The following is a 26,663-nucleotide window of genomic DNA, read 5'->3' as shown; positions in this document are numbered from 1 at the left end:
TTCTTCCGACCTACATGTATTGCTTTAGACTTTTCTATATTAAATTTTGTTTGTCAATATATGTTCATTCCACAGTTTCAGTGGAGTACAATAATGTGCAACAAGCAGGAATCAAAGTAAAGTTACCATAAACCTACTGGACTGTTGGTCTAATCTCTCATTGGAGAGAGGTGAACTGATGATAGTTTAACCTGAAGGTCACCATGCCTCAGGCAGAAAAGATATTGAAAAGGAGAGTCCTTCGTGGTAACTTTAACCAGTTGCAGGAATTGAACCCACGCTGTGGGCGTCACTCTGCATTATCAACAACCAGCTAGCCACCTCCTAAGTGAAAGCAAGTGTAACAAATGTCAGATTGATAATACCACTGAAAACCAGGCTGATTAGAGAAAGTTCAGACTGATAGTAAATAAGAAAATGAGTTTGAGAGATTGAGAAGAGACAGGCAGCTAACACCGGAGAATCCGAAAGTCTTCAATGCCAAATGAGCATTAGTTAGAAGGAGGGGTGGTACTGATTAGTGACTAAAAAGGGTATGTGCCAATAAAGGCATTGCTGAGGTACTTCATAGATGAGTCATAGTGGAGGAAGAGGCAGCTGAAATACTGGATGAGCTAAGAATTGTTTGAGAAGGAATTAAACAGATTGCACACCGATATTTATAAGTTACCAGGAACTGGACGGCTGCATCTCAGGGAAATATGGGTAGAAAATGTGGAAGCACTGGGCATGACTGTCTAATTCCTCTAAGGTATGGAAGTAGTGCCAGAGGATTGGTAAATTGCAAATGTTTACAGAAGCATGCAAGGATAAACCCAGCAACTACAGGCCAGTCAGTTTAACGTGATGGGAAAGATTTTAGAATTTATTATCTTGGACAATGTTGACAATCATTTGATCAAAGGTGGATTAATTAAGGAAAGTCAGAATAGATTTTGTAAAGCAACTTGTGTTTAACTAATTTGATAGAGGTTTTTGAGATTGTTTTTCAAACATGAGAAATATTTGTAGTTGTGTTCCCCCAGAGTTCAGTCTGAGGAGCACTGATTTTCTCGAAAGATATTAATGTTTTAGACAATGTCAAAGTTAACAGATGATCAAAACTTGTCTATTCCCACACCCAACCTTAAAATTAGTTTTCTCAAGTATAATTTATGCACTAAGCGACACGTGCTTATTGACATTTATATAGGGTGGTGAGCCAGTCCACTGGAGATATTTTTCTCGGAATGCAGACATACCATGGTAGACCAATTATAGATTATAGCACACAGCCCTTTCTGACCATATTTAATTTATAATGGGATGACAATATAAGAGCCATGTGTATCAGTTTCACCTAGTTGATTACACTGTTGCCTCTTAGTCAGTGAATATAAAAAACTATATAAAGGAGAACTGGATTTTTAAACATTTAGCAGTAGCATCTATACATTGTAGAACTGGTCAGATAGGTAATTGTGCTTTTCTTTTGTTTTCAGGTTTCAGCATTTCCTACTTAAAGCTTTACTCAATAGATTATGTAATCAGGTAGAGTTTATTGAGTTTATGACAAATTTATGATCAATTTTATTTATTGAGTTGTGCATTAGCCTCATCGGTCTGATTCATCCCATATGCCCCAGCAGATTTAACGTTGTATTCATTTCAGAATGCATCTTAAATACAAAGTTTAAAAACATTTTTAACAACTGAGTCATGTTATGAAGCCATGCTTTATGAAAAAGATACATTATTAGTTTACTGGTTGGAAAACACTTCTGATTTTTTGAAAAGGACTGAACCAACATTCCAGTAACAGAAAACCACTGCTTCTAAGATGGCTGAATATTTGTGCAGTATAAATTCCAAAATCATTCAGCAGCATAAACCCAAGCAGATATATTTACAGAAGATCCAGACAATCACCTAGGTAGGGGCATTAGATGTAATCTCCTTGGGCAATGTGCTGAGGCTGAGAAAGGAATTCATCCCAGCCATACACTAACCATCCACCTGGAGTACCCAATCCATTACATGTGAAAGTCACTGGTTAGTTGAAGAGAGAGGATAATATGACAAGCTATATAATTCCCACTCAATTGGCAAAAAACCTGTTCCAAAAAAACTTGTAATCTAATGTGGGTGGCACAGTGGTTAGCACTGCTGCCTCACAGCGCCAGAGACCTGGGTTCAATTCCCGCCTCAGGCGACTGTCTGTGTGGAGTTTGCACATTCTCCTCGTGTCTGCGTGGGTTTCCTCAGGGTGTTCCGGTTTCCTACCACAGTCTAAAAATGTGCAGGTTAGGTGAATTGGCCATGCTAAATTGCCCGTAGTGTTAGGTGAAGGGGTAAATGTAGGGGAAATGGCCCTGGGTGGGTTGCGCTTCTTGTTGGGCCGAAGGGCCTGTTTCCACACAGTAAGTAATCTAATCTAATTCAAGGGATCTGGATATCAAAGGATAATGGCTAGATTTCCCTTTGTTTGAGAGTCTTTGGTTATGTTGGTTGCTTTCCCAAGGCAGCAGGAAGTATAGATGAAGTCAGTGGATGACAGGCTGGTTTGCATGATAGACTGGGCTTTGTTCTGAGGAGCACTTGCAGTGACATCCTGGAATTGAGATGATTAACCTCCAATAACCACATCCATCTTTTTTGCAATGTATGACTTCAGCCAGTCAAAAATTTTCCCTTTATTCCCACTAACGCCAGCTTTGTTGGGTCTTTGATTTCTTCCTTGGTCAAATGCTGCCATGATGTCAAAGTCATTCTTATCTCATCTCCGAAGTTCAGCGTTTTGCCAGTGTTTGGACTGAGGCTGTAAAAAGGTCAGGAGCTGAGTACAGATTAACAGATTATTGCTAAGCAAGTCATGCTTGAACCAGGTTTAGCCTCCTGGCTTGATAGTAATGATAGAGGCATGAATCTGTGAACATGACTATTTCAGTTTGTTGCTTTATTAGTCTGTGGGACAGCTCTGTAAATTTTGGCATAGGTTTCCAGATACTAGTTAGGAGGTTTTCTTCCCTAAAGGGACATTAGTAAACTAGATAGGTGGTTACATTAGTTGACAGTGTTCACATCACCATTAAACTAGCTTTTAATTCCAGATTTCATTAAATTAAAATTTCACAATCTGGAGTGTTTGGGCTTGATTAGCCTAGGACATTATTGCTAGCCTAATAATCTTACCACTGATTTAGTATGTGGATGTACCTACTAGAGAAGGTGCAAAACTTGGCCTACTCTAGGGAGATAAGGCAGGGCAAGTGACTGAGGTGTCAAGTGGGGAGCACTTTGGGGCCAGCAACCATAACTCTATTAGTTTTAAAATAGTGATGGAAAAGGATAAACCAGATTTAAAAGTTGAAGTTCTAAATTGGAGGAAGGCCAATTTTGATATTTCAGGCAAGAACTTTCAAAAGCTTATTTGAGGGCAGATGTTTGCAGGTAAAGGGACGGCTGGAAAATGGGAAGCCTTCAAATATGAGATAACAAGAGTACAGAGACAGTATATTCCTATTAGGGTGAAAGGAGAGACTGGAAGATGTAGGGAAAGCTGGATTACTAGAGAAATTGAGGGGTTGGTTAAGAAAAAGAAGCATATGTCAGACATAGACAGGAGACATCGAGTGAATCCTTAGAAGAGTATAAAGGCAGTAGGAGTATACTTAAGAGGGAAATCAGGTGGGCAAAAAGGGAACATGAGATAGCTTTGGAAAATAGGGTAAAGAAGAATCCAAAGGGTTTTTACAAATACATTAGGGATGAAAGGGTAACTAGGGAGAGAATAGGACTCCTCAAAGTGGGCCCTCTAAGCAAGGTGGCTTTTGTGGGGAGCTGCAGGAGATGGGAGAGATACTAAACAAATATTTTGCATCAGTGTTTATTGTGGAAAAAAGCATGGAAGATATAGAATGTAGGCAAATAGATGGTGAAATGTCCATATTACAGAGGAGGAAGTGCTGGATGTCTTGAAACACATAAAAGTGGATAAATCCCTAGGATCTGATCAGGTGTACCCCAGAACTCTGTGTGATTGCTGGATCTGTTGCTGAGATATTTGTATCATCGATAGTCACAGGTGAGGTGCCGGAAGACTGGAGATTGGCTAACGTGGTGTCACTATTTAAGAAGGGTGGTAAGGACAAGCCAGGGAACTATAGACCGGTGATCCTGACGTTGGTGGTGGGCAAGTTATTGGAGGGAATCCTGAGGGACAGGATGTACATGTATTTGGATAGGCAAGGACTGATTAGGGATAGTCAGCATGGCTTTGTGCGTGGGAAATCATGTCTCACAAACTTGATTGAGCTTTTTGAAGAAGTAACAAAGAAGATTGATGAGGGCAGAGCGGTAGACATGATTTATATGGACTTCAGTTCAACAAGGTTCCCCATGGGAGACTGGTTAACAAGGTTAGATCTCATAGTATACAGGAAGAACTAGCCATTTGGATACAGAACTGGCTCAAAGGTAGAAGACAGAGGGTGATGGTGGAGGTTGTTTTTCAGACTGGAGGCCTGTGACCAGTGGAGTGCCACAAGGATCGGTGCTGGGTCCTCTACTTTTCATGATTTATATAAATGATTTGGATGTGAGGATAAGAGGTATAGTTAGCAGATGACACCAAAATTGGAGGTGTAGTGAACAGTGAAGAAGGTTACCTCAGATTATAATGGGATCTTGATCAGATGAGCCAATGGGCTGAGAAGTTGCAGATGGAGTTTCATTCAGATAAATGCGAGATGCTGCATTTTGGAAAGGAAAATCAGGGCAGCTCTTACACACTAAATGGTAAGGTCCTAGGGAGTGTTGCTGAACAAAGAGATTTGGAGTGCAGGTTCATAGCTCCTTGAAAGTGGAGTCACAGGTAGATAGGATAGTGAAGAAGGCATTTGGTATGCTTTCCTTTATCGGTCATAGTATTGAATATAGGAGTTGGGAGGTCATGTTGACGCTATACAAGACATTGGTTAGGCCACTGTTGGAATATTGTGCACAGTTCTGGTCTCCTTCCTAACAGAAGGATATTGAGAGACTTGAAAGAGTTCAGAAAAGATTTACAAGGATGTTGCCAGGGTTGGAGGATTTGAGCTGTAGGGAGAAGCTGAACAGTCTGGGGCTGTTTTCCCTGAAGCATCAGAGGCTGAAGGGTGACCTTATAGACCTTATAAAATCATGAGGGGCGTGAATAGGGTAAATAGACAAGGTCTTTTCCCTGGAGTGGGGAAGTCCATAACTAGAGGGTATAGGTTTAGGGTGAAAAGGGAAAGATATAAAAGAGACCTATGGGGCAAACTTTTCAAGCAGGGGTGGTGCGTGTGTGGAATGGGCTGCCAGAGAAAGTGGTGGAGGCTGGTACAATTGCAACATTTAAAAGACCTCTGGATGGGTATATGAATAGGAAGGGTTTGGAGGGGGATATGGGCTGGATGCTGGCAGGTGAGACTAGATTGGGGTGGGATATGTGGTCGGCATGGACGAGTTGGACCAAAGGGTCTATTTCTGTGCTGTACGTCTCTGTGACCTGATGATTATATTTTTTTGCAGTGGATCAAGATTGGTAAACATGCAGTTGGCGGTTGCATTATTTTGCTGTTGTGGTTCTTTGGACTCACACTTTGTGGACCCTTGAGGTAATTTTTTTTCAATTATGTATCAAGTATTTAGTTTTACTGTAATGCAATAATTTTGGTGCAGTGTGACTTGTCTGGAGGATTGCAATTCCAAAACACTCAATAAGATCAATACTGTCCAGAATGAAAAAGCTCCTCCGCTGTTGACACTTTCTGGCCATAGAATGTACTATTTTCAAATACACTGCAGCAAGGCTGCTTTAGTTGCAGGTTCTAAAACATTGATGGCAAGGGAGTAAGTAGAGCTGTAGAACAGGAGCTTATAAACATTGGTTAACTGTAAAGTGAGAGGAAATTCTATTAGGAATGAGTTAAATTGTCTGTGCACCAATGCATTTAGTGCACACAGAGGAGTTGTGACGTTGTTACATAGAAAACAGGACCAGTAATTAAACATTGGCATTTTTTTTGAAAAGATAGATAATAGGGATGTGGAGTGACTAGGTAAAAGGGATTATTGGCAATAGAAGAAAGGAGCACAGCTATCAGCACAGAACAATAGAATCCATGTGTATAGAGATAAAAACAATATAGGTTCAGTTCTATAATTAGTGTGGTCCACAAACCACATACCAATGAAAGGGAGTTCAAGAAGAAACATATAGACAAATTGAGAATTGAATGATCAATATAGAATAATAATCATTGGGATTAGAACGCCCCAAACTTAATTGAGCAGAAGATCTCAGAAAGGTAAATAAGGAAATGAAGTTCCTACAATGTGTACAGTGTCCCTTGTAACAAACTGTGTAAGAAGTTCAAGAAGGGAAGATTTACAATTGAATGTAGTAATGGCGAATGAACCAAAACAGATGAAAGGTGCAAGTAGGGTGTAATACAATTTAAGATAATTGTAGAGGGCGTGAAAATGACAAAATTGGGTCGAAAGATAAATGTTAGTACAAATAAACATAAAACCTTTATTCTAACGATTATACCATCATAACAAAATTGAACCAAAGCTACGCCCCTGTTCATGTCATTTTGGCTTCATTGTTTTTATCTGTTTCTGTATTGTGTCCCTTGCTGGGCCAGCATTTGTTCCCCATCCCTTAATATTAACAATGCAGTTGTTCAGCATTCTACAATGGTATCAAAATCCAGTGTCTCACTTGTGGAAATTCACAATAAGGAGCTACATTACTGGCTCAGTAGCCAGATATGTTGTATCGCAGCAGGTAAATAACTTGCTCCACATGTAGGTGAAACTAGACAAAACTAAAGCTTTTTGTACCACATTGCAGATATTTGGGAAATTGACTAACTCGAGGAAGCATTAAGGTCATTCTGTATTTCTATCATTTCTTTTCCTTGAAGGTGGTACTTTGATGTTAGAAATGTTCTGTTATGTCTGCCTTTTTCTGCTATGTTAATACATCCTTTTGCGATCAGCACTCTTGCAATATTATGCTAATAAATCACTTATGAAAAACCTCTTCTCCACATTCACCTGTTATAATGAAAACAATTGACAGGACACATCATTTTTTAATGGCCTGCAACGATATTTTAGTGGAAAAAGGCATTCTTCAATGTTTTACTTTGCCAATGCAGATCTGGCTTAAACTTTTGTCTATGCTGTTAATACATGAAAACCAAGGCAGTGGCTGCTATTGCTTTACTGCTGTCCTCAGCAATCTTGGGGTAGAGTCGAGACAAGACTTGTTCCATTTTCTCAAAAATGTGCATCGGTTTGGGATAGGTCGGGGCTAGCTACAGTAGCAAATAGCTTGCTAGTGCAGTCTGTGCAGAATTGCATATGAAGAACGGTCACATTTTTAAAAAAAGTTAATGATTTCCTGTATTCACCTTATGCCAGAGTTAGCACCTTCAGAGAGGAATGAAAAGAATGCACAAACAAAACTACTTTCGCATTGACTTGATTTTTCAAAAAGGGTTAAAACTTGAGTGAACATTAAACTGATGCATTGAAATTCCAGTGTACTCAGTTGAAAAGCCAAAACTGCAGTAAACAATTGCGAATGTGTGCTATTCTCCAGGCTCCATCACATATGCTACTACATAGTGGCCAAACTCTCATTCTGCAGATGATCTCTGCCTGGTAAATGTAGTAACAGGTCTAATTCTACCTGTTTGGGTTACGCTCCTCCTCTTCACTTTAAAGTTTTCCGGGAACACTCTTGTTTTGGAATTGTGATACAAATGAAAGTGAGCAGGGCAAATTACGGCTATGCTTTTCAGTGAAGTACATCTGAAACTTGAATTCTAGCTTGAACTCTGTGTGGTATAAGTATTTGTCTCTTAGCTGACAATTATCCTGAGATTCTGAGCACAGCAGCATTAGACATAATATTCAAAATGGTAGGACTGTTGTACACATGAGATTGGGAAACTCATTTAGATGCACCAGATGGTAAGATCATGAGGTGGTTAGTGCATTTTAAAAATAATTAGTGAAAGAGAATTTTGTTTTACATTTTAGGCCTGTTTTGCTCCTTTAGAGTGCATTTTTCTTGGCATAACATTGGCACAATCAGAGCTTCCACAGCCTAAAATTTGCCTGCTCATGCTGTACAGCTGTTCCAACTTGCTTGCAGGCTTCTGCAAGTGCCTTGTTTAGCAAAATATAACGAAATAGGCAAATGTTGTTTTTATGTTGCCTGTCTTTTAACACAAAATAGATTTCTAAAAGCTAAAGGTGTCAAGAGGTAAAGGGAGAGAGCGAGACAGAGGCCTTGAGGAGACATTGAGTCAGAGGATCAGCCAGTATGATATTGAATGACAGAATTGATGGGCTTAATTACCTACTCCCCCTTTTATCTATGTTTCCTTCCTGTGAGGAAGTGTCCTTGCATTCATTTGCTGCTTTTCAATGATCATCCAATTCAATCCATACTTTTTTTGAATAATATATGAATGTGAGTCGGTTCTACTGTATTTTGGTGTGGCATTTTTAGTGTGATATGGTACTTCTCTGTTCTGATCATCTTAATTAAAGACTTTGAATACTAAAAATGTGTGCCCTTACATTTTCTCTTGACAGAACAGTACTTCTCTTCGAGCATAGTGACATTGTTGTCATTTCTCTGCTTGGTGTTTTGTTTACCAGCTCTGATGGAGGCCCAGCAAAGGTACAGTCCATCTCGAATGCATTCCATACACTTTTTCTTACTGTGAAAATACAAAGAACATTGTTCTTGGAAATGTTGCCCTTCTATATTTAGGGATTATATTCTGGAACTGGTTAAATAGATGATCTAACTGAAAACATTTTTACAACTGTGATTTTTGTGGACAGATTTGGTAATTATTTTGGCTTGTTTGTTTCTGCAAAAAGAATTTCTAACTAAAGAAATGTATTTGTGAAACTATGTGCTGAATACTTACAAATCTGAATTTATTAGATTAAATTTAAAACAATAAAGTGATAAATTTGCTCCTAGGAGCAAATGCTTATAGGTCTAAAAAAGGCCACAAAAGAAATATTGCTTAATTATAGCTACCATTTAGAATTCTAAAATTCTAGCGATGAACATAATAAAACCTGTTTCCTGAATGGTGTGCTAATCAGAACATATAAACATTTACTTAATTTACTTCATGGTGATGTGATCACAACCTAAATTTAGATCTGAGAAAAATAAATGCAAATTTAATCAATATCTGCCATTAGTAAGAATGAATTTGCACAGTGCATTGATGTAAAATTTTTTAATTGATTTGTTTAATTAAAGTACCTTTATGTAATTTTGATGAATTTGAGGAATGACATCACTCATGTCTATGTAGCATTCAGATTAAACGTTGAATAATAACTAAAATGAAATTTTGAGAGCCAAATTATTATGTCTTTGAAATCTCATTGACTGCTAAAATTAGCATTTAATATGTTGGACAAGTTTAGTATTTGCATCTTGAGAATTAGATAATTTACATGTAGATGATCTTGTTTATTGTGCTATAATACATATATAGATACATATAGAGTCATAGAGCATGGAAACAGACCTTTTGGTCCAACTAGTCCGTGCCAAACATAATCCCAAACTAAACTAGTCCCACCTGTCTGCTCCTGGGCCATATTCCTCCAATCGTTTCCTATTCCTGTATCTACCCAAATGTCCTTTTAAATGTTGTAACTGTACCCACATCCACCACTTTCTCGGGAATCCAGCCTTTCTTTATAACTCAAACCTTCCATACCCGCAACGTCCTGGTAAATCTCTTCTGACCCCTCTCCAGCTTAATAATATTCTTCCTATAGAGCTGGACATAGTGTTCCATGTTTTCAAAAAAAAAGCACTAACCCCTGTAATGTTGACTGTTAAATGAACAGTGGCTGACTGCTTTATTCCAGTGGATTATCATCAATGTAGAAACACAAAGTTGACTAAAGTCCCTGTCACCTGGATCCCAAACATTCAGAATTATCATGCACTGGCATTAAAGATTCAAAAGAGGAATTCCAGATGCTTAAGACCTAGATGATGGGGACATGACAGTATAAGTAATTGGAAGGGAATAATGGATCCACTGTTTTATTAAAGTTAGTTCAAGACTGACCTGAAGTTTCTCTTATGTACTCACAGTGAGAATTCCCACATTCAAATGGAAACTTTTGGTTTGCACCACTGGATTCTAAAACACACGTTCATCTTGTGGTTGTGACAAATCAACTTGCATTCTTCCAGTTGCCATGAGTATATCTCATGCAGTCAGCAGATTCAGGAACAGGCATCTCCTATTTCCCATGTGCCAAATAAGTGGGAGATTACTGTATTTGGAATCTGATTATGTTACAAACAGTGCCATGCAAAGTGGCAACAATGGAAATAATATCCTGGTCTTTTACAAAGTTATGTGCATGAGGACATTAGGGCAAGCCCTAATCCAGTACCCTGCATACATTATGAACAAACTGAAACAGTACTACTATCAAAGGTTACGGAAGACCCAAATAATATTATTTGAAGAAACATTTAACGTTTTCAAATACACATTACAGTATCTCTGAAGCACAATCACATCAACACAAGAAAAATGTTTCATGAATATCTAGAGACTAATAAAATCTGGTGTCCATTGAAAATTTTACTTTTTATTTTAAGAAAGACAAGAAAGTTGTTGTGTTCCTCAATTTTGTTTCCATCCTAAGCCACGTCAGACACAGTGGCTCAGTGGTTAGTACTGCTGCCTCATAATATAAGAGAGCTGGGTTCGGTTCCAGCCTCTGGCAACTGTGTGGAGTTTGCACATTCTCCTTGTGTCTGGATGGGTTTCCTCTAGGAGACCTTAAATTGATTGTGATATTATAACTAATTTAATGTATTTTAATTAGTCTTTTTATTCAGCTTGAACAATTTTATTTATAACCACATTTAATACAATCAGAGGGCTTCTGTAGTGTGACCAAAGATTGAGTAATGCATTTCCTAAACATTGTTGCCTTTGCTGTGTCATGTATTTGTGTAATGCTTGTGTGTTTCATTTTTTCCCACTGCATTTGGCTATTGTGGTATGAAGAGGATATTTAATGAAGCCAATTGTAAACTGAGAATCATCACTTGCAGGGTTAACAAGTTGTATTTATAAATATTGTGTATTATTTACGCAGCATGATACCTTGGGTTATTATTGCATTATGTGTAAAGAGCAGTAACTTGTTTTTTGAAAAATCTGAATCTCTTTTGTTTAGTAAAAGAAAGTTGCTGCAAGATTCCATTGTTTAAAATAGTTTCTTTAACTTTACGAAGAGTCACGCAAAACATCTTTTCTATCTATCTATATACTGTTATCACCAAAAATCGATATAAATTAAGTGTAAGTTAATGAGCAATTTGCAGTCAGTTATAAAATATAATTTTTCTTGATGGGATGATGGCATCACTGGCTAAGCCAGCATTTATTGCTCATCCTGAATTGCTCAGAGGGCAGTTTTAAGAGTCAACCACATTGCTGTGATCTGGAATCACATGTAGGCCAGACCAGGTAAGAAGAACAGTTTCCTTCCCTAAAGCACACTGAACCACAAAAGTTTTTCCCCTAACACTCAACAATGGATTCATGGTCGGAATTAGACTATTCCAGATTTCCATGTGCCATAGTGAGATTCGAACCCAGGTCCCCAGGACATTATCTAAGTCTCTGGAATAATACCACTTGGCCACCACCATTAAACATCAGACTTTGTGAATTGTCTTTGCAATTCACTTAATATGTAGGCTATCAACCTGAGTCATAAAGTCCTTCAAAACTGTCTTCCTCTTGAAGAATTTCATGTTCTGTCCTTCCAGGAGCTATCCTATTCCTCAACCGATGGCAGCACAAACTAACTTGAGTTCCATGAGCATTATCTTAGGAACAGGAGTAGGCTTTCAACTCCTCAGACCTGTTCCATTCAATGAGATTCTGGTTAATCTATGGCCTCACTGCATATACTTGCCTTTGGCTCATATCTTTTATACCTCTGCTTAACAAAAGTCCATCAATCTCAGATTTAAAATTAACAATTTAGATTTAGTATCCACTGCTATTTGTGGAAGAGAGTTTCAAGCATCTGCCATCCCAGTAATTTAGGGCTCTTGGCCTTGAAGCCTTTGAAAGAACCTGAGATTGCACTATTTGATGAATTTCCTGCATTTATCAATATTATCAGTTTACCAGCAAATATAAACATTACTATTTTCTCCATTTTAGCACTTTCTTTCTTAATGCAGCTTTTCGAAGACTTTTTCAAATCTGTAGGGCAAGGGATCCCTTTGCATGTATAAGTGGTGGCCTCCAGCCAGAAAGGTTGTAGCTCTTGGTTTAAACCATTCTATGGGGTCAAGTTACATTTTATTAATCAAAATATGTATTTTTATCCATCCGTAGACAAGAGGAGCAGCTTTCTTCATTATCGCTGTCATATGTTTATTGTTGTTTGACAACGATGATCTGATGGCGAAAATGGCTGAACACCGTATCCTTTCTGTTAAGAATACATTGCGTAAGATGTATGTGTGAGTTTCTCTTTTTTATTTGGACAATATCCTGCTGTTGGATAATGAAATCTGACTGATTTATTTAATCAGTATTTTATATGCATACTATGCTTATTTCCATAACTAAATTCTACCTTGTAGCTGAGGGCCATCATGACAGTGCTTTAACACATGCACTATACACAGTCATCTCTCTACTTGGAGTAGCAGACCACAAGGTAATTCTTTATAATAGCAAGGGTGACATTGGCTAGCAATATTGATTGGGTGTCACCCTAATATTCTAAACCATTTTAAGCAATTAGCATTTATATATTTTAATTTTAGTAAGTTTTGAGAAGATTTGTAGCTCAGTTTGAGGTTTTGGATGTAGATTTGCTTGCTGAGTTTGAAGGTTCATTTCCAGACGTTTTGTCTGGAAGCAATCAAAACTAAGATCGTTTACAAAATACCGTGAAAGGACTGTAACAAACACTACATTGGACAAACAGGCAGAAAACTAGCCACCTGGATACATGAACACCAACTAGCCACAAAAAGACATGACCCTTTCTCACTAGTATCCTGACATATGGATGAGGATGGACACCACTTCGACTGGGACAACACATCCATCCTAGAACAAGCCAAACAAAGACACACACGAGAATTCCTAGAAGCATGGCATTCCAACCGGAACTCTATCAACAAACACCATCTACCACTCCCTGAGAAAAGGAACAGGAAGTGACTTCACCATAGGAAATAACATCACCACAGGAAATGACATCACCATCCCAAAAAAACCCAAACATATAAATAGAAAGCAGGAATGTTCAGCAGTGCTTCGCCTGAGGCCCACTGAAGTGGTTACCTAGTAGGGTGACGAAACATCTGGAAATGAACCTTCAAACTCAGCAAGTAAACCTACATCCATATTTTAAACTGTATTTAAAAATTGTCAAACGAAGTCGCACTCAGCATTCCAAAATCATATACTTTTTCCAAACCTGTTTGCTAAAACTTGCTGTTTAAAGAATACATAAATCATTGTTTACCATTTCCATCATATTTTACTTAGTGTCTGCACAGCACCACGCAATTCCCTTGTCAAGTGTAGTTTACATACAGTCATCAACCATGTGAGTCATTGTTTAGCCTACACCACAAGATGGTCTTGATGCGCAAACTGATTTTGAGCAACAGCACAGGCCTTAACTAGTCCAGAAATGGTTTAAAGATCCCACTGTGGAAATTCAAAACCAACTAAGCGAGCAATGGGGATTCCCAATGAGCAATTAACTTCTGGTGGATATTTTTACTGCCAGTCCTCTGGAGAGAGTGCCCGTCAGTTTCAGGCATTAACTAGGAGTGATTTTAAACTTAAAATGACGACTTGTCATGTGCAAACTCTGCCAGCTTAATGCGGGTGGCTTCCTTGCAACAATCCAGGAGGCACTGGAGAGGGAGGTTCTACATCTGTTTCAGGGATCAACAATTGAAGACTGGCCACTCAGTCCTCAAACCTAACTAAAGAGGTTTCCATCTCTTAAATGAATGATACACACCTTCCCCTTCCAACATGGTTGTGTTTATACCTGAGATGCCTTGGAGATCTCTTCCTTATCTCAGCTGCATCCATGTCCAAAAATGGGGCTAATAAGAAATTCAGCCTTCTGATTGGGCTGGCAACATTGGGAGCCCAATAGTTTTGTAATCAGTTTATGAAATTGACACGTACATATTCATGCTTTTGATTTCCCACATAAAGAACTGTCTATCTCGAATATTTCATCCAAGGGGAGTACAGAATGAACTCAAAATGGCTATCCACACAATTATAATTTACTCGCCCTGGGAGAAGAGCACTTTGATGAATTTCAGAGCTGACTACCTTACGACTTCACTGTCTCAGCCAGAGACTGAAGTATAAGGTACTACTCTAAACAAAACAACAACTTTTAAAGACTGGGGCCGAGGAAATATAAAAACTGACCCATATTCAGTTAGTGGAATTTTAATTTGCAGCATACATTTTTTTAAAATGGTGATGTTGATTGAAGCTAACCATCTCAGAATTGTAATTTGTCTCTTTTAGGGTGGGGTTTTATTACTGGTGATGTCACTGTGTTTCAAAGTTGGTTTTCATACAGCCTCTAGAAAGCTGTCTGTGGATGTCGGTGGAGCCAAACGCCTGCATACATTATCTACCCTAACTTCAGCGGTGTTATTGTTTCCATGGGTAGTCATATTGACTGCAACGACAGAGGTAATACATATAGTATATTTATCACAGTGGTTGCAATTATCAAAATGTTGGGTAAGCAAGTTTGTTCATTATTAACAAATTATGCTCCTTGGTTTAAAATAAATAAATCATGTCATTTTTATTCTGCATCAAAACCTCACCTGCATTATCACTGACTCCATCCCTTCCCTTGGTTTTGAACATGCTGGGCAAGCTGTTCAAAGAGCAACCTGTGCAACTCCAGACTGCGTTTTAAACTCATTTTCTATGAAATTACCATTACCACTTACTTCATTCTTCTTGACATCATCTGCATTAATTCCTGCCTCTGCACTGTTGCCAAAGCTACTCTACACAACTTCACCTATAGCCTGGTATGCTCTTCTTAACCTTCCAATATATTTCTCCATTAAAGTACGGTATCCAAAACTCTGCTTATTTCACCATAAACTTGGTCATCACCCTTCTTATTAATTTAAACTCTGTTCTCAACCCCAACAAATCAGATTTAGAATCCTCATTCTATTTATGAATTTCTATATTGGTTTTCTTGGTAATCAAACATAGTGATCAAATGGGCTCCCTGACTCTGGCTGCTTTTGAATAATCCTTCTGCCCATTTGTTTGGGGAAGAGTTATTGACTTCTGGCTCTACCTTCTGGAATTCCCTTCATAAATCTCACTGCTTTTCTACCTAGTTCCATGTTTAAAACCATTTCATCAAGTGATTTAGCTCTTTCTGCCTCAAGGCATGTTTTTCAACATTAAATCAAGCACATAACCATGTTATTAAGTAGAATAGACTTTCCAAGAGACAGTAGACACGTTTGTGGAATAAGTATTTCTAGGAGTGAGCAGTTGACTTGTGTCCGTACTTAAGACTGGCCAGATGAACTGCATGATCAATTTATGCCCTGTATGTTCCTCTGCTTTATGATAATTGCAACTGAAAAAAAATGCTACATTAGAAATCTGATTTAGAGTTGCAGTGAGTAACATTTTATCCCTGTTAATTCTATTGAGAAATTAATATTAATGAATGTTGTTTGTTCACTGGATGTAAATGTTCAGGAGTTTAAATAATTTTAGTATTGTTCTTACATTTGTCCTAATCTGGTAATCAGTTAAACTGATATATCATCACTACTGGTACAATCTATCTTCTGAGTTTTATAAAGCGTCATGCCATTGAAATCTACGATGAATTACAATTATTAGATTGCCCTATTATAGTAACTTAAATTAATGTTTTTCTTCAATGTTTTGTCTTTTGTGTTATAGAGTAAAATAGAATCCTGGTCTTCCCTTATTATGCCATTTGGGACCATCATCTTCTGTGTGCTAATATTGGACTTCTATGTAGAATCTATATGTTCTGCAAAATTGGAAGCTCCAAAGTGTGCACAGTATGGTTCAGTTCTTGTCTTTTTTGGAGCTTTACTTCTTGCTAATTTCTGGACGCATCCAATAACTGATCAGCTACGTGTAATCAACAAGCAAACCCTGCAGCACAGCACTGAACATGTATTGTCAGGTGGAGTCGTGGTTAGTGCCATTTTCTTCATACTGGGTGAGTGTTCTTGTTTTAAGTCACTAGAACACAAAGCTTATTTTGTTAGTGCCATTGCCAGCTTTTATGTATTCATTCTTAGTTCATTTCCTTTTTATGTTCTTTTGTTATTTCTTTCTCAGCACTTAGTCAATTCTCTTTTGAATGATGCCTCAGCAGCTATGAATTATAAAGCTCTGAGCTTGAGGATAAAAACATTTAACGTAGAGAGAGGATGTTTCCTTTTTGGGGAAATTTAGAACCAGAAGCTGTAGTTTTATGATAAGGGGTAGATGATTTGAAGCAGAGATGAGGAGAAATTACTCTGAAAGGGTTATGAGTCTGTGGTATTCACTGCTCCAGAATGGTTGTGGATGCTGAAGCATTTTTAATTAATAGTACCTGTTAAAGGGTTATGAGGAGTGGACAGGCAAGTCAGCTTAAGGCCAAGACGAGATCAGCCATAATCATATTGAAAGGTGGAGCAGGCTCAAGGGGCTGAATTGTCTAACTCCTTCTAGTTATTTCCTGTAACCTGTTCCTTTAGCTTCCAATCATCACCTTAGAATTGCAACAAGTGGAAAATCATTTATTGTTTATCCAATACTGAACAATGTTTTTAGATCCCCTTTAATCGTTCCAATTTGTAAGTGATTTCTGCATTATTTTTAAAATTACAAAGGGATAGGACAAATTTGAGAAATATTTGCACAAAAGCTTTAGCTTTGTAATTAATTGATATGATCTGTTCACTTTTCCTTTCAGTGCAACCACTTTTGTAACTACAAAAGGTTTCTCTTAAAGGGAAAAGTTCTTTCGTGCAAAGTCAATTCAGGAAATGCTTTCTGTTGTACTTTGCGCAGCATGCATCAGCACCTGAAATCAAGTATATCAGGTAGTCAGGTGCCGAATTCTTGAGCAATATTCTTCCCTAGACCAATACCACCACCACAAATTTTTTTTTTTTGTCATTGGTTGTTTAAGATGTGACTAGTCACTAAAGTAGTTGTATTTGAAGAGCTTTGTTTTAAACTTTTTTGGTATACAGTGTTACTTAAAGGAATACAAACTTTCTAAGTGTTAGAGACTTGGGGAAAAAAGGCTAAAATGTAGAGTTTTTTATAAAGGTTGAATATAAAAAAAGCTTAGTTTAATTCACTTATGTTTATCCATCTCTCTAGCTGCGAGCATCTTATCCTCACCTTCCAAAAAAGGGCAAAAGGGTACTCTAGTTGGTTACTCACCTGAAGGTACCCCATTGTATAACTTTATGGGTGATGCCTTACAACATACTTCCCAGTCACTGCCCAGGTTTATCAAAGAATCTTTGAAACAAATCCTTGAAGAGTATGACTCCAGACAGATCTTCTACTTTCTTTGCCTTAATCTAGTGAGTATTTCATGATTGTGATTCATACCCGAAATAAAAGAACATTCTACATTTTATGAACAAAGGGATGGTATTATGGAGTTTGGTGAAGAAACTAAAACAATCTTGCATGAGTTACCCAACACAAGAAGGGTATGGCTGTTAGAGGCTAAATAAAATCATCTGAGCCCAGGATAATACTGAAGGAGTTCTTCAGGGTTCTAAACAAACCATCTTCATTTTCTTCCCTCATAAAGTCAGAAGGAGGATATTCACTGATGATTGCAGTGATCAGTGCAATCTGCATCTCCTTAGGTAAAGAAACAGTTCACTTCTATTTGCAGCAAGGCAAGTGCAATATTCATGCTTGAGCTGATAAGTTTCAAGTAACACACAAGTTGATGATCATCCACAAGCAACAACCTAGCTATCTGCCTTTAATATTCAATGGCATTACCATCACCCCATACCAAAATCTGGGTTACTATTGACTAGAAATTGAACTGGACACCTATTAAATAATGGTTAGAAGGGCGGCCCAGAGGCTGGGAATTCTCTGGCGGGTAACTCATCACATCTCTCTTCCCAGTGTCTGTCCAAAAGGCAGCAGAAATTCAACTTTGCTCCTTTGACTACATCTTCCAAACCCCTGACCTCTACTACCGAGAAAGACCCGCGCAGCGATGCATACAAACACTACCTACTGAAAGTTTTCCTCCAAGTTACACATTATCCTGACTCAGAACTATATCCCAATTTTTTCACAGTGAGTGTGTTAAAATATTGGAACACTCATTAACAACATGGATTTATGTATAACCTGAAAATTAGTGGTTCAAGGAGGCAATCATCATCACTCTCTTCAAGGCTGTTGTGGATGGGAATTAAAAACTGAATAATCCAGTGATGCCCACATACATGAAGGTTATATTGCAATGGGTTTACTTGAAAACATTGGCTTTCACAGCACTGCTCCTTCATCCAGTGCTAGTGAGAGAGGAAGATCTTAGACACAGAATTTATGAGGAACAGGTTAAAAGGTCATACAATTCATACAAACAAAATGAACATTGTTGGTCAATTCATTCACATGAATTGTGCAATCCTTTGATCTTTTCCTTATAATTCTGCATCTAAGGTCTTCCTCTGTCACTAGCACCTGATGAAAGAACACCGTTCCTAAAGCAAGTGTTTTCAAATAAAACCATTGGACTATAACTCAGTGTTGTATGATTTTTGATCCTGTCCAACACCGGCATCACCACATCATCCTATCCATCCATGATTGAATAGTTTTTAAAAAGTCGCAAGTGTAATAAAATATTGTCCACTTGCCTCAGTGAGTGCAGTTGCTGCAGCATCCAAGAATCTCTGCAGCAGTCTGGACAACAGAGGATTCTAGATGCAGAAGTTATTCAGCTCACATGAGTTTATCCATGAAAAGATCCTAAATTTTTTTTCAGTGTTTAACTTAGCAGGTTCATAAATAATTCCTGATTTTCATGACGTTGTAGTTCTTTTGATTGATCACTTCTCTTATGAAGAAAAATGTACTGCTTTTAATTTTTTCTTCCTCCTCTTGAAATGCAGATTTGATATCAATTATTGAGAGTGAAATGCTGTACGATGTATAATACGCGACTAGTGAGACATACAAATTAAAATTCTGCCAAAAAATTAATATTATATTCTGTCTATCTGAGTATTCGTCGTCAACTCTTAATTATTTAGGGTAACTAAGGTTCACAAATAAATGTCCTCACAGCACAGTCCATATCCCAGGAACAAATTTTAAAATGTTAGATTACAGACAACAAAAAGTTAAAGAAGTAATGCAAAAGTTTACTTTTCCATCTAGGCTCCTCAATATTGCCTTTTTATGTTATTCAACTGATCTCCAGGCAATCTCTTATTGAGATAACCCTTTTGAGATCTTATAATTTATTTGGAAAAGTGAACAAACTCAACAGCAGTAACTTGACATTTATTTATTCCCTTTAACTTTTTTCAAAAAGCCATGGTACTACAAAGAAAAAGCAAAATAAACGTAGAGATTAGAAGTGAACCTTAACTTGGTCAAAGATTGAAGTTTAAACAAGAATTGATCAAGGAGAGGGTGAGTGAAAGCAAAGTATCTTGTGGAGGTGATTCCAAAACATGGATCCTAAGCTACCAAAGGAACAGTCATCTTAAACCAGAAATGAAAGGGACAGTAGGAAAATTTGAAAAATGTGACCCAGTGTGAAGTATGATTGAAGAAGATTGAAGACTTGCGAAGAGATTGTTCAGCAAGTTAAACATAAAAATGGTCCTTTTAAATTTTAGATGTTTAGGGACCATTAAAGTTCAACAAGGACAGGGGATAATGGATAAGTGGAACTTAGTTTGGCTGAGAACACTGCAAGTAGACATTTTACAAGGATGGTACTACAATAGCGCAGCAGGCCAGGCAGCATCCGAGGAGCAGGCGATTCGACGTTTCGGGCATAAGCCCTTCTTCAGAAGAAGGGCTTATGCCCGAAACGTCGATTCTCCTGCTCCTTGGATGCTGCCTGGCCTGCTGTGCTTTTCTAGCACCACACTTTTCAACTCTGGTCTCCAGCATCTGCAGTCCTCACTTTCTCCTGGTACTACAATAATTGAACATGTAGGTGACAAAGAAACCTCTGACGGTTTCAGCACAAGAGCTTACTCAGGGCTAAAAGAAGATTGCCTAATGGAAACGATGTTAAAAAAGTCAGCATTTTGTGATGTGAAAGGAAGGCCTGACAGTTGTACCTGGATATAAACAGACACATTTTGTGACATATTTGCCCATTTGTATCATTTAGTCTTACAGTTACTCCATATTTTTAAGAAGTTAGATCATTCATTTGTGAGAAAATAATAACTGCAATGCATATAATGAGCAATGCTCTTCACTATTAAGCTGGATCTAAACAACAGATTGACACATTGAGCAGTCATTTTCTTTTTTTGTTTTAGGCCTTTACATTTGTGGAATTGTTCTATGGCGTGTGGACAAACAGTCTTGGCCTTATCTCTGATGGTTTCCACATGCTGTTTGACTGCTCAGCACTAGTCTTGGGCCTCTTTGCAGCCCTAATGACCAGATGGAAGGCAACTCGAATTTACTCTTATGGGTTAGTTTTCCTAACATTAATTTTTTTTCTTTCCCTTCAATTTACAAATATGATCAAATTTAGAAAAGTTTAGAATTAAGAGAAAGGATAGTGAATAAATATACACCTTTGAGAAATATTGTATTTGATTCTGGTGTTGTAGTTATTGATCTTGATGGTAATTTCTCAAATAAATTGAATTATAATTCTTTCCCTTCCCCTCTGCAGATATGGACGTCTTGAAATTCTGTCTGGATTTATTAATGGACTTTTTCTAATGGTTATAGCATTTTTTGTTTTTATTGAATCTGTGGCGAGAGTTTTTGATCCTCCAGACATTGATACAGAAATGTTAACAGTGAGTGCTTCTTAGTGTTATCAGCACGTGTGTGTATTTGGCAATGTTTTAGTGCATTAATTTTGTAATTTTACTTTATCAATAAAAATAATGTTTAACTTTAATTACAATATTATTTAATTGTGCACAATTGAGTTGCATAGATATCCAGCATGGAAACAGACCCTCCAGTCCAACTCATCCATGCCAACGAAATATCTTAAATAAATCTAGTCCCATTTACAAGCATTTGGCCCATACCTCTCTAAACCTTTCCTACTCATATACCCATCCAGATGCCTTTTAAATGTTGTAATTATACCAGCCTCCACCATTTCCTCTGCTAGCTCAGTCCATACACCCTCTGCATGAAAACGTTGCCCTTTAGGTCCCATTTAAAGTTTTCCCCTCATCATAAATCTATGCCCTCTAGTTCTAGACTCCCCACCCTGGGAAAAAGACCTTGTCTATTTATCCTATCCATGCCCCACCATGATCTCATAAACCTCTGAGGTCACCTCACAGCCTCCAATGCTCCAGGGAAAACAGCCCCAGCCTATTCAGCCTCTCCCTATAGCTCAAACCCTCCAACCCTGGCAACATCCTTGTAAATCTTTTCTGAACCCTTTCAAATTTCACAACATCTTTCTGATAGGAGGGAGACGAGATTTTAAAAAAGGAGAACGAGAGACAACGAATACTGTGTAGGAATATAATAATTTTGTGTAAAGTATATAACCCAGAAATTGATGTTTTAATTGTAAACTGAAACAATATTGCAAAGGATGTATTTATTCCATTATATTTTCCTTATTCTTGAACAGCCTGTTTCCATTGGGGGACTGATAGTGAACCTGATTGGTATCTGTGCCTTTAGCCACGCTCATTCCCATGGTGGTTCACGAAGCAGTTGTCCTTCACATGAGCATAGCCACAGTCATGGACATGGACATTCTCATAGCGACCATGGCCATGGAGGAGGACATAGCCACAGCCACAACCATGGTCACTCCCATGGATCTTCAGGTGGTGGAATGAATGCTAATATGAGAGGTAAAGCATGCATACAGTTGTAGTGCAGTTAAATTCATCAGAAAGTAAAACTAATTTAGATGCAAGCATTTTTAAATGATTATTAAAATGCACTTGAAGGAAGTAGCTTATATCTATAAAGTTTAGACGGTATTCATGAATCACAGATTTCTGCAGCATAACTAGTGTATTTTCTCAAAGAGCCACCTAGCCACAATCCCACTTGTAAAATTATATTCTGAAAAGTGTATTACCAAGTATTTCATGTTAAATGAGCAACAAGTTGTCTGTGATACTTTTTTTGGTGTGCTTTAAATAGAATGTGAAATCTTTTCAACTTCTCTCACTGCAGTGCACATAAGACATTGCATTTCTGCCACTGCATGTCCATTAGAATATCAGTTTTGAGTTTTTTTTCTATAATGGCGATCCAGTTGTGTTTATGGATCATTAATCTGACTCTAAGGTCATTATAGGGCATTAGGAGCAACGGAAGGAGGAGTTGCCACTACACTCCCTTTGGAAAAGAGTCAAATATAGAAATATAAATCCCTTTTAGACCAAGATTGACTCTAAGAAAATACAGAAACTACCAGACTGTAAAAGTGGGATATGTATCACTTCTTTAAGGTTTTTTAGCCTACACAGCATTTGCTGCTTCATATGTACTTAAGTGTAATTGAAGTGACTTGTTTAATCCACTAACATTTGGGAAACAAGTGGATTTTCTTTTACCATGTTGACTGCCATTATTTCAGTACAGCTAATGATGTCTGTGAACTGGTGGCAAGTTAATCGCGAACTCAAAATTGTGAATTCAAATCGGACACCAGAGATTTTAGGGCAAAATCTGGCACTCCGCTTTTCAACACAAGTTTAAATCCAAGGTCTTGTCTGCCCACTCTGGTGACCATAAATTATTCTATCATACTATTTTAAAGAAGTGCAGGGGAGTTCTCTCTGGTGTTTTAGCCAATATTTATTATTCTTCGTACTTCATTCAAACAGACTATTTGGTCTTTTTCATGTTACTGCTTCTGGGACTTTGCAATTTGCAATCAACCACAATTCAGATGGGGGTCTTTGACTGTGAAGCTGCTTTAAGGCATCCAAAAATCCAGAAAGATGCAAGGCTTTTGTTTAACCCTGTATATTTTCAACTTCAATGTATCTAACAGTCTATAATCAAAAAGGCATAAATATAAACTTGGAAGGGTGAAAAGGAGAGATTTAATTTATGGGGGACATACATATGTTAGTCTGTCAGTCACAACAAAGGGACAATTAGAATCAAACAGTCGAAAGCAGTTGAATAACAAAATAAATGTTACAGAGAGAGAAAAGCAAATATTTTGTGACCTATTTTCTAGAGAGTGAACTGTCAAACTAGACTTGTGTTATTTTACATTGCTGGCTTTCCTTTGTAAAACTACGTGTTTTGTTGCAGGAGTATTTCTGCACGTGCTGGCAGATACGCTTGGCAGTGTTGGAGTGATCATCTCATCTCTTCTAATTCGTCAATTTGGATGGCTAATTGCTGATCCTATTTGCTCTCTCTTCATTGCTGTACTAATATTTCTAAGTGTTATTCCACTTATGAAAGATGCTTGTCAATTATTGCTGCTACGGACCCCACCAGAACTTGAGAAGCAACTCATTAGTGCCCTGAATAAGGTCAGAATCTGTTTACTTCTCAACATCCAACTACAAAAAATATGTTCTATTTCTATTAAAAAGTCTAATTTCTAGTGTAACACTCAGCATTGCTTGAAGTTATGACTTCATGTAATATTGAACGAAATTTCCAAATCTCAGTCTTAATCTCGTATGTAGATTTTATTTAAAAGAATGCAGCCAGCACACTCACTTACTGTTTCATATTTTCACAGATGGATTTGCATTACATATTCCCTTAATTCAACGTAATATTTTAGATTACACCACTGCAGTGCTTTTGAGTTTTTCTAAGATCAAAGCACTAAATAAGTGCAAGTAGTTGATGTTGAATTTCCTGATGTTGCAAAGGTAGAGAGTTTATAAAAAATACAAAATATGCTATTTTTACAAAAAGACATAGACAAGGCAGCTTAATGTTTAGAAAGTTAGTGTTGTTTTACAGTAGGGATAATTGAGGTAAAGAGCAGTTCAATTTTTAAGGAAGATACTGATAGATAAAAGTTTGAAGTAGAGGAGGAAATGTGGTCAGTTTGAAATTATACTACTGAAGATCAAATTGTTTCCTCCTTTATCGATTACTGTAATATTCTCCAAAAAAAGTTTTTAGCATTTAGAAGTCTCCTGTTGCATTGTAAAGAACTAAGTTTATTTTTCTGAATACTGTAAATTGTTTCAGATCCAGAAAATTGAAGGTGTTCTATCTTATCGAGATCCTCATTTCTGGCGCCACTCCGCTAATGTAATAGCAGGAACCCTGCATGTGCAGGTTATGCCAGATGTTGTGGAGCAGAGAATTGTACAGCAGGTATAGTGTTGCTTAGTTTTATATGCTGTATATTTCATCTTATGCCTTTTAAGAAAACTTTTAATATGAAGCTTGTATTAACTATTTGCATTTGCTGTTTCATTCAATAACTTGGAACTTACTCTAGAATTTATGTGCCATATTGGATCAATACCTGGAATGAATAGGAAGACAATGTGAGGTTGCACAAGAATGTAATCATCGTGTTATAGAAGAACCATCTGTACCCAATACAAGGGTGAACTTATCCCATTAAATAATTAACAAACAAAAATCCACTTCCAGAACATGACTAGTATTATTAACTAAAACTAGATACTTTTGGAACCAAGTCAACTGCGCCAGCTTCAATATGGACCAACTTCCCTGGAACTGGAACTTTAACAGATCCGCAAAAAATGCAACTCCACCCTCATTCACATCACTCACTACTTCTACTTCCCCTTCTTTCCTCTCACCCATCTTCAGTCTCCTTTGTCTAAGTACCACCCCCTGCCCCCACCATCACCACTCCCCAAAAGCAAATTTTTCTTCCTTCACTATATTCCCTCCTCTCATCTACAATGCCCTCTCCATCCCAAGCCTTCCTTTCAACTGTCCACCCCACCACACACTCAGGTGTTTTATGCAGCAATAGAATTACCATAAAATATAATTACTTTTATTTTTGTGCTTACTGTAAATAAAAATTGGACAGCAAGACCTTTGAAAAGAATATTAAAGTATGCATTAATGGTTTATACCACTTCTTTTATTTATAATATTACCAGGTGACAGCTGCTTTAAAAGATGTTGGTGTAAATAACTTGTCGATTCAGGTGGAGAAGGAGTCTTACTTCCAACATATGTCCGGTCTGAGTACAGGTTTTCAAGACATCCTTGCTATGACACAGCAAATGGAAGCTGTAAAATTTTTAAAAGATGGTACTTATATTATGTGACCAAACTCTGATATACATCTTCCTGGAAGCTACAGAAAAGCAACAACACTTCAATGTACTGATGGTTTTATATAAAGTATATTTATTTTAAGAAAAACTGTGCAGAATTATATGCATTCTGTTGATAATTTGTTTTTCTTTCTAATGTAAATTGGTTAAACAGAAATTCAAAGATCTGAAAGCAGTAAAAAGAGCAACTTCAGCATTAAATGTATTGTGTAAAAAGTATATTCTGAATTTATATTAAATGGGCCTACAGACATTGTCCTCATGTTTACATTTTAGCAATAAGTATTAGATTTATAATTCCCTTTATGTACATTTTGGTCATGTGAAGTTTGCATTGTTTCGAAGTAGAGGTGTCAAAATAGAAAGAAACTCCAAACATTTGAATGAGACTTGTGCTTACTTTTATAACTCAGTTTGTTTTATGTGGAATTAGATTACTAATGATGTACCAACAATTAACTGGTAATACCAGTTGTGTCTATCCTTTATATTTTGCTTCTCTATTTCATGTCCAAAATCCTGTGGATTTTTTCTCTCTGTTAATTCATGTGTTGAAAATATTGAATCATCTTTTCTCACATAAAGATGTTTAGTAAAGCAAAGGTAAAAGCCTTTGACTATCCTACAGACTTCTGTAGCTGTGCTATACTTTATCAACTGCAGGTTTCCACAGCCTGGGCAAATAAAGTTTTAACTTTTGTTTTGATTTTCCTCAATCTAAGCCAGCGATGGTTGGGTGGGGTAATCATGTCTTGCTACTAAACCTACTTTGGTTATCGAGGAAGAGATAGCATTTGTGATAAGTTTCCCATTTCACTCTGTCCTATTCCAAGATACTTAGCCAAAGCTGTCCAAATCACTCCTTGTATAAACTGGAATTTAATTTGGATCACCTACTTCACAACTCTGCCGCCTTAATATTCAAGCTATGAGGATCACCGTAGAAAACGGTTCTCTATAAATCGATGGTTTTCAGAATTTTTTTGAAGTTTAAAATGGGATGTAAATGTTAATAAATTTGTTGTCCACACAA

At 37.4% G+C, this 26,663-nt stretch overlaps 1 protein-coding gene across 2 annotated transcripts in view; it reads left to right on the top strand.

Moving 5' to 3' along the window:
• Positions 1-26,663, top strand: part of slc30a5 (solute carrier family 30 member 5) — a 36,545-nt gene extending 9,882 nt beyond the window's left edge. For both annotated transcript variants that reach the window (XM_088000604.1, XM_088000596.1), the window contains exons 4-16: positions 5,533-5,618; positions 8,623-8,710; positions 12,453-12,540; positions 12,704-12,780; positions 14,640-14,810; positions 16,071-16,359; positions 17,520-17,728; positions 20,693-20,850; positions 21,058-21,187; positions 21,991-22,219; positions 23,646-23,872; positions 24,552-24,680; positions 25,451-26,663. In XM_088000604.1, coding sequence (XP_087856730.1) covers positions 5,533-5,618; positions 8,623-8,710; positions 12,453-12,540; positions 12,704-12,780; positions 14,640-14,810; positions 16,071-16,359; positions 17,520-17,728; positions 20,693-20,850; positions 21,058-21,187; positions 21,991-22,219; positions 23,646-23,872; positions 24,552-24,680; positions 25,451-25,621 — 2,052 coding nt within the window. In that variant the 3' untranslated portion in view covers positions 25,622-26,663. The remainder of the gene's footprint in view (positions 1-5,532; positions 5,619-8,622; positions 8,711-12,452; positions 12,541-12,703; positions 12,781-14,639; positions 14,811-16,070; positions 16,360-17,519; positions 17,729-20,692; positions 20,851-21,057; positions 21,188-21,990; positions 22,220-23,645; positions 23,873-24,551; positions 24,681-25,450) is intronic.

Source organism: Chiloscyllium plagiosum, unplaced genomic scaffold (genome assembly GCF_037043375.1).
Source record: "Chiloscyllium plagiosum isolate Xiang-an unplaced genomic scaffold, Cpla_swu_hap1 HiC_scaffold_2, whole genome shotgun sequence".
In the NCBI taxonomy this organism is placed as follows: Eukaryota; Metazoa; Chordata; class Chondrichthyes; order Orectolobiformes; family Hemiscylliidae; genus Chiloscyllium; species Chiloscyllium plagiosum.
The sequence above is the reverse complement of the archived record's forward strand: the minus strand, read 5'-3'. Positions and strand labels throughout refer to the sequence as shown.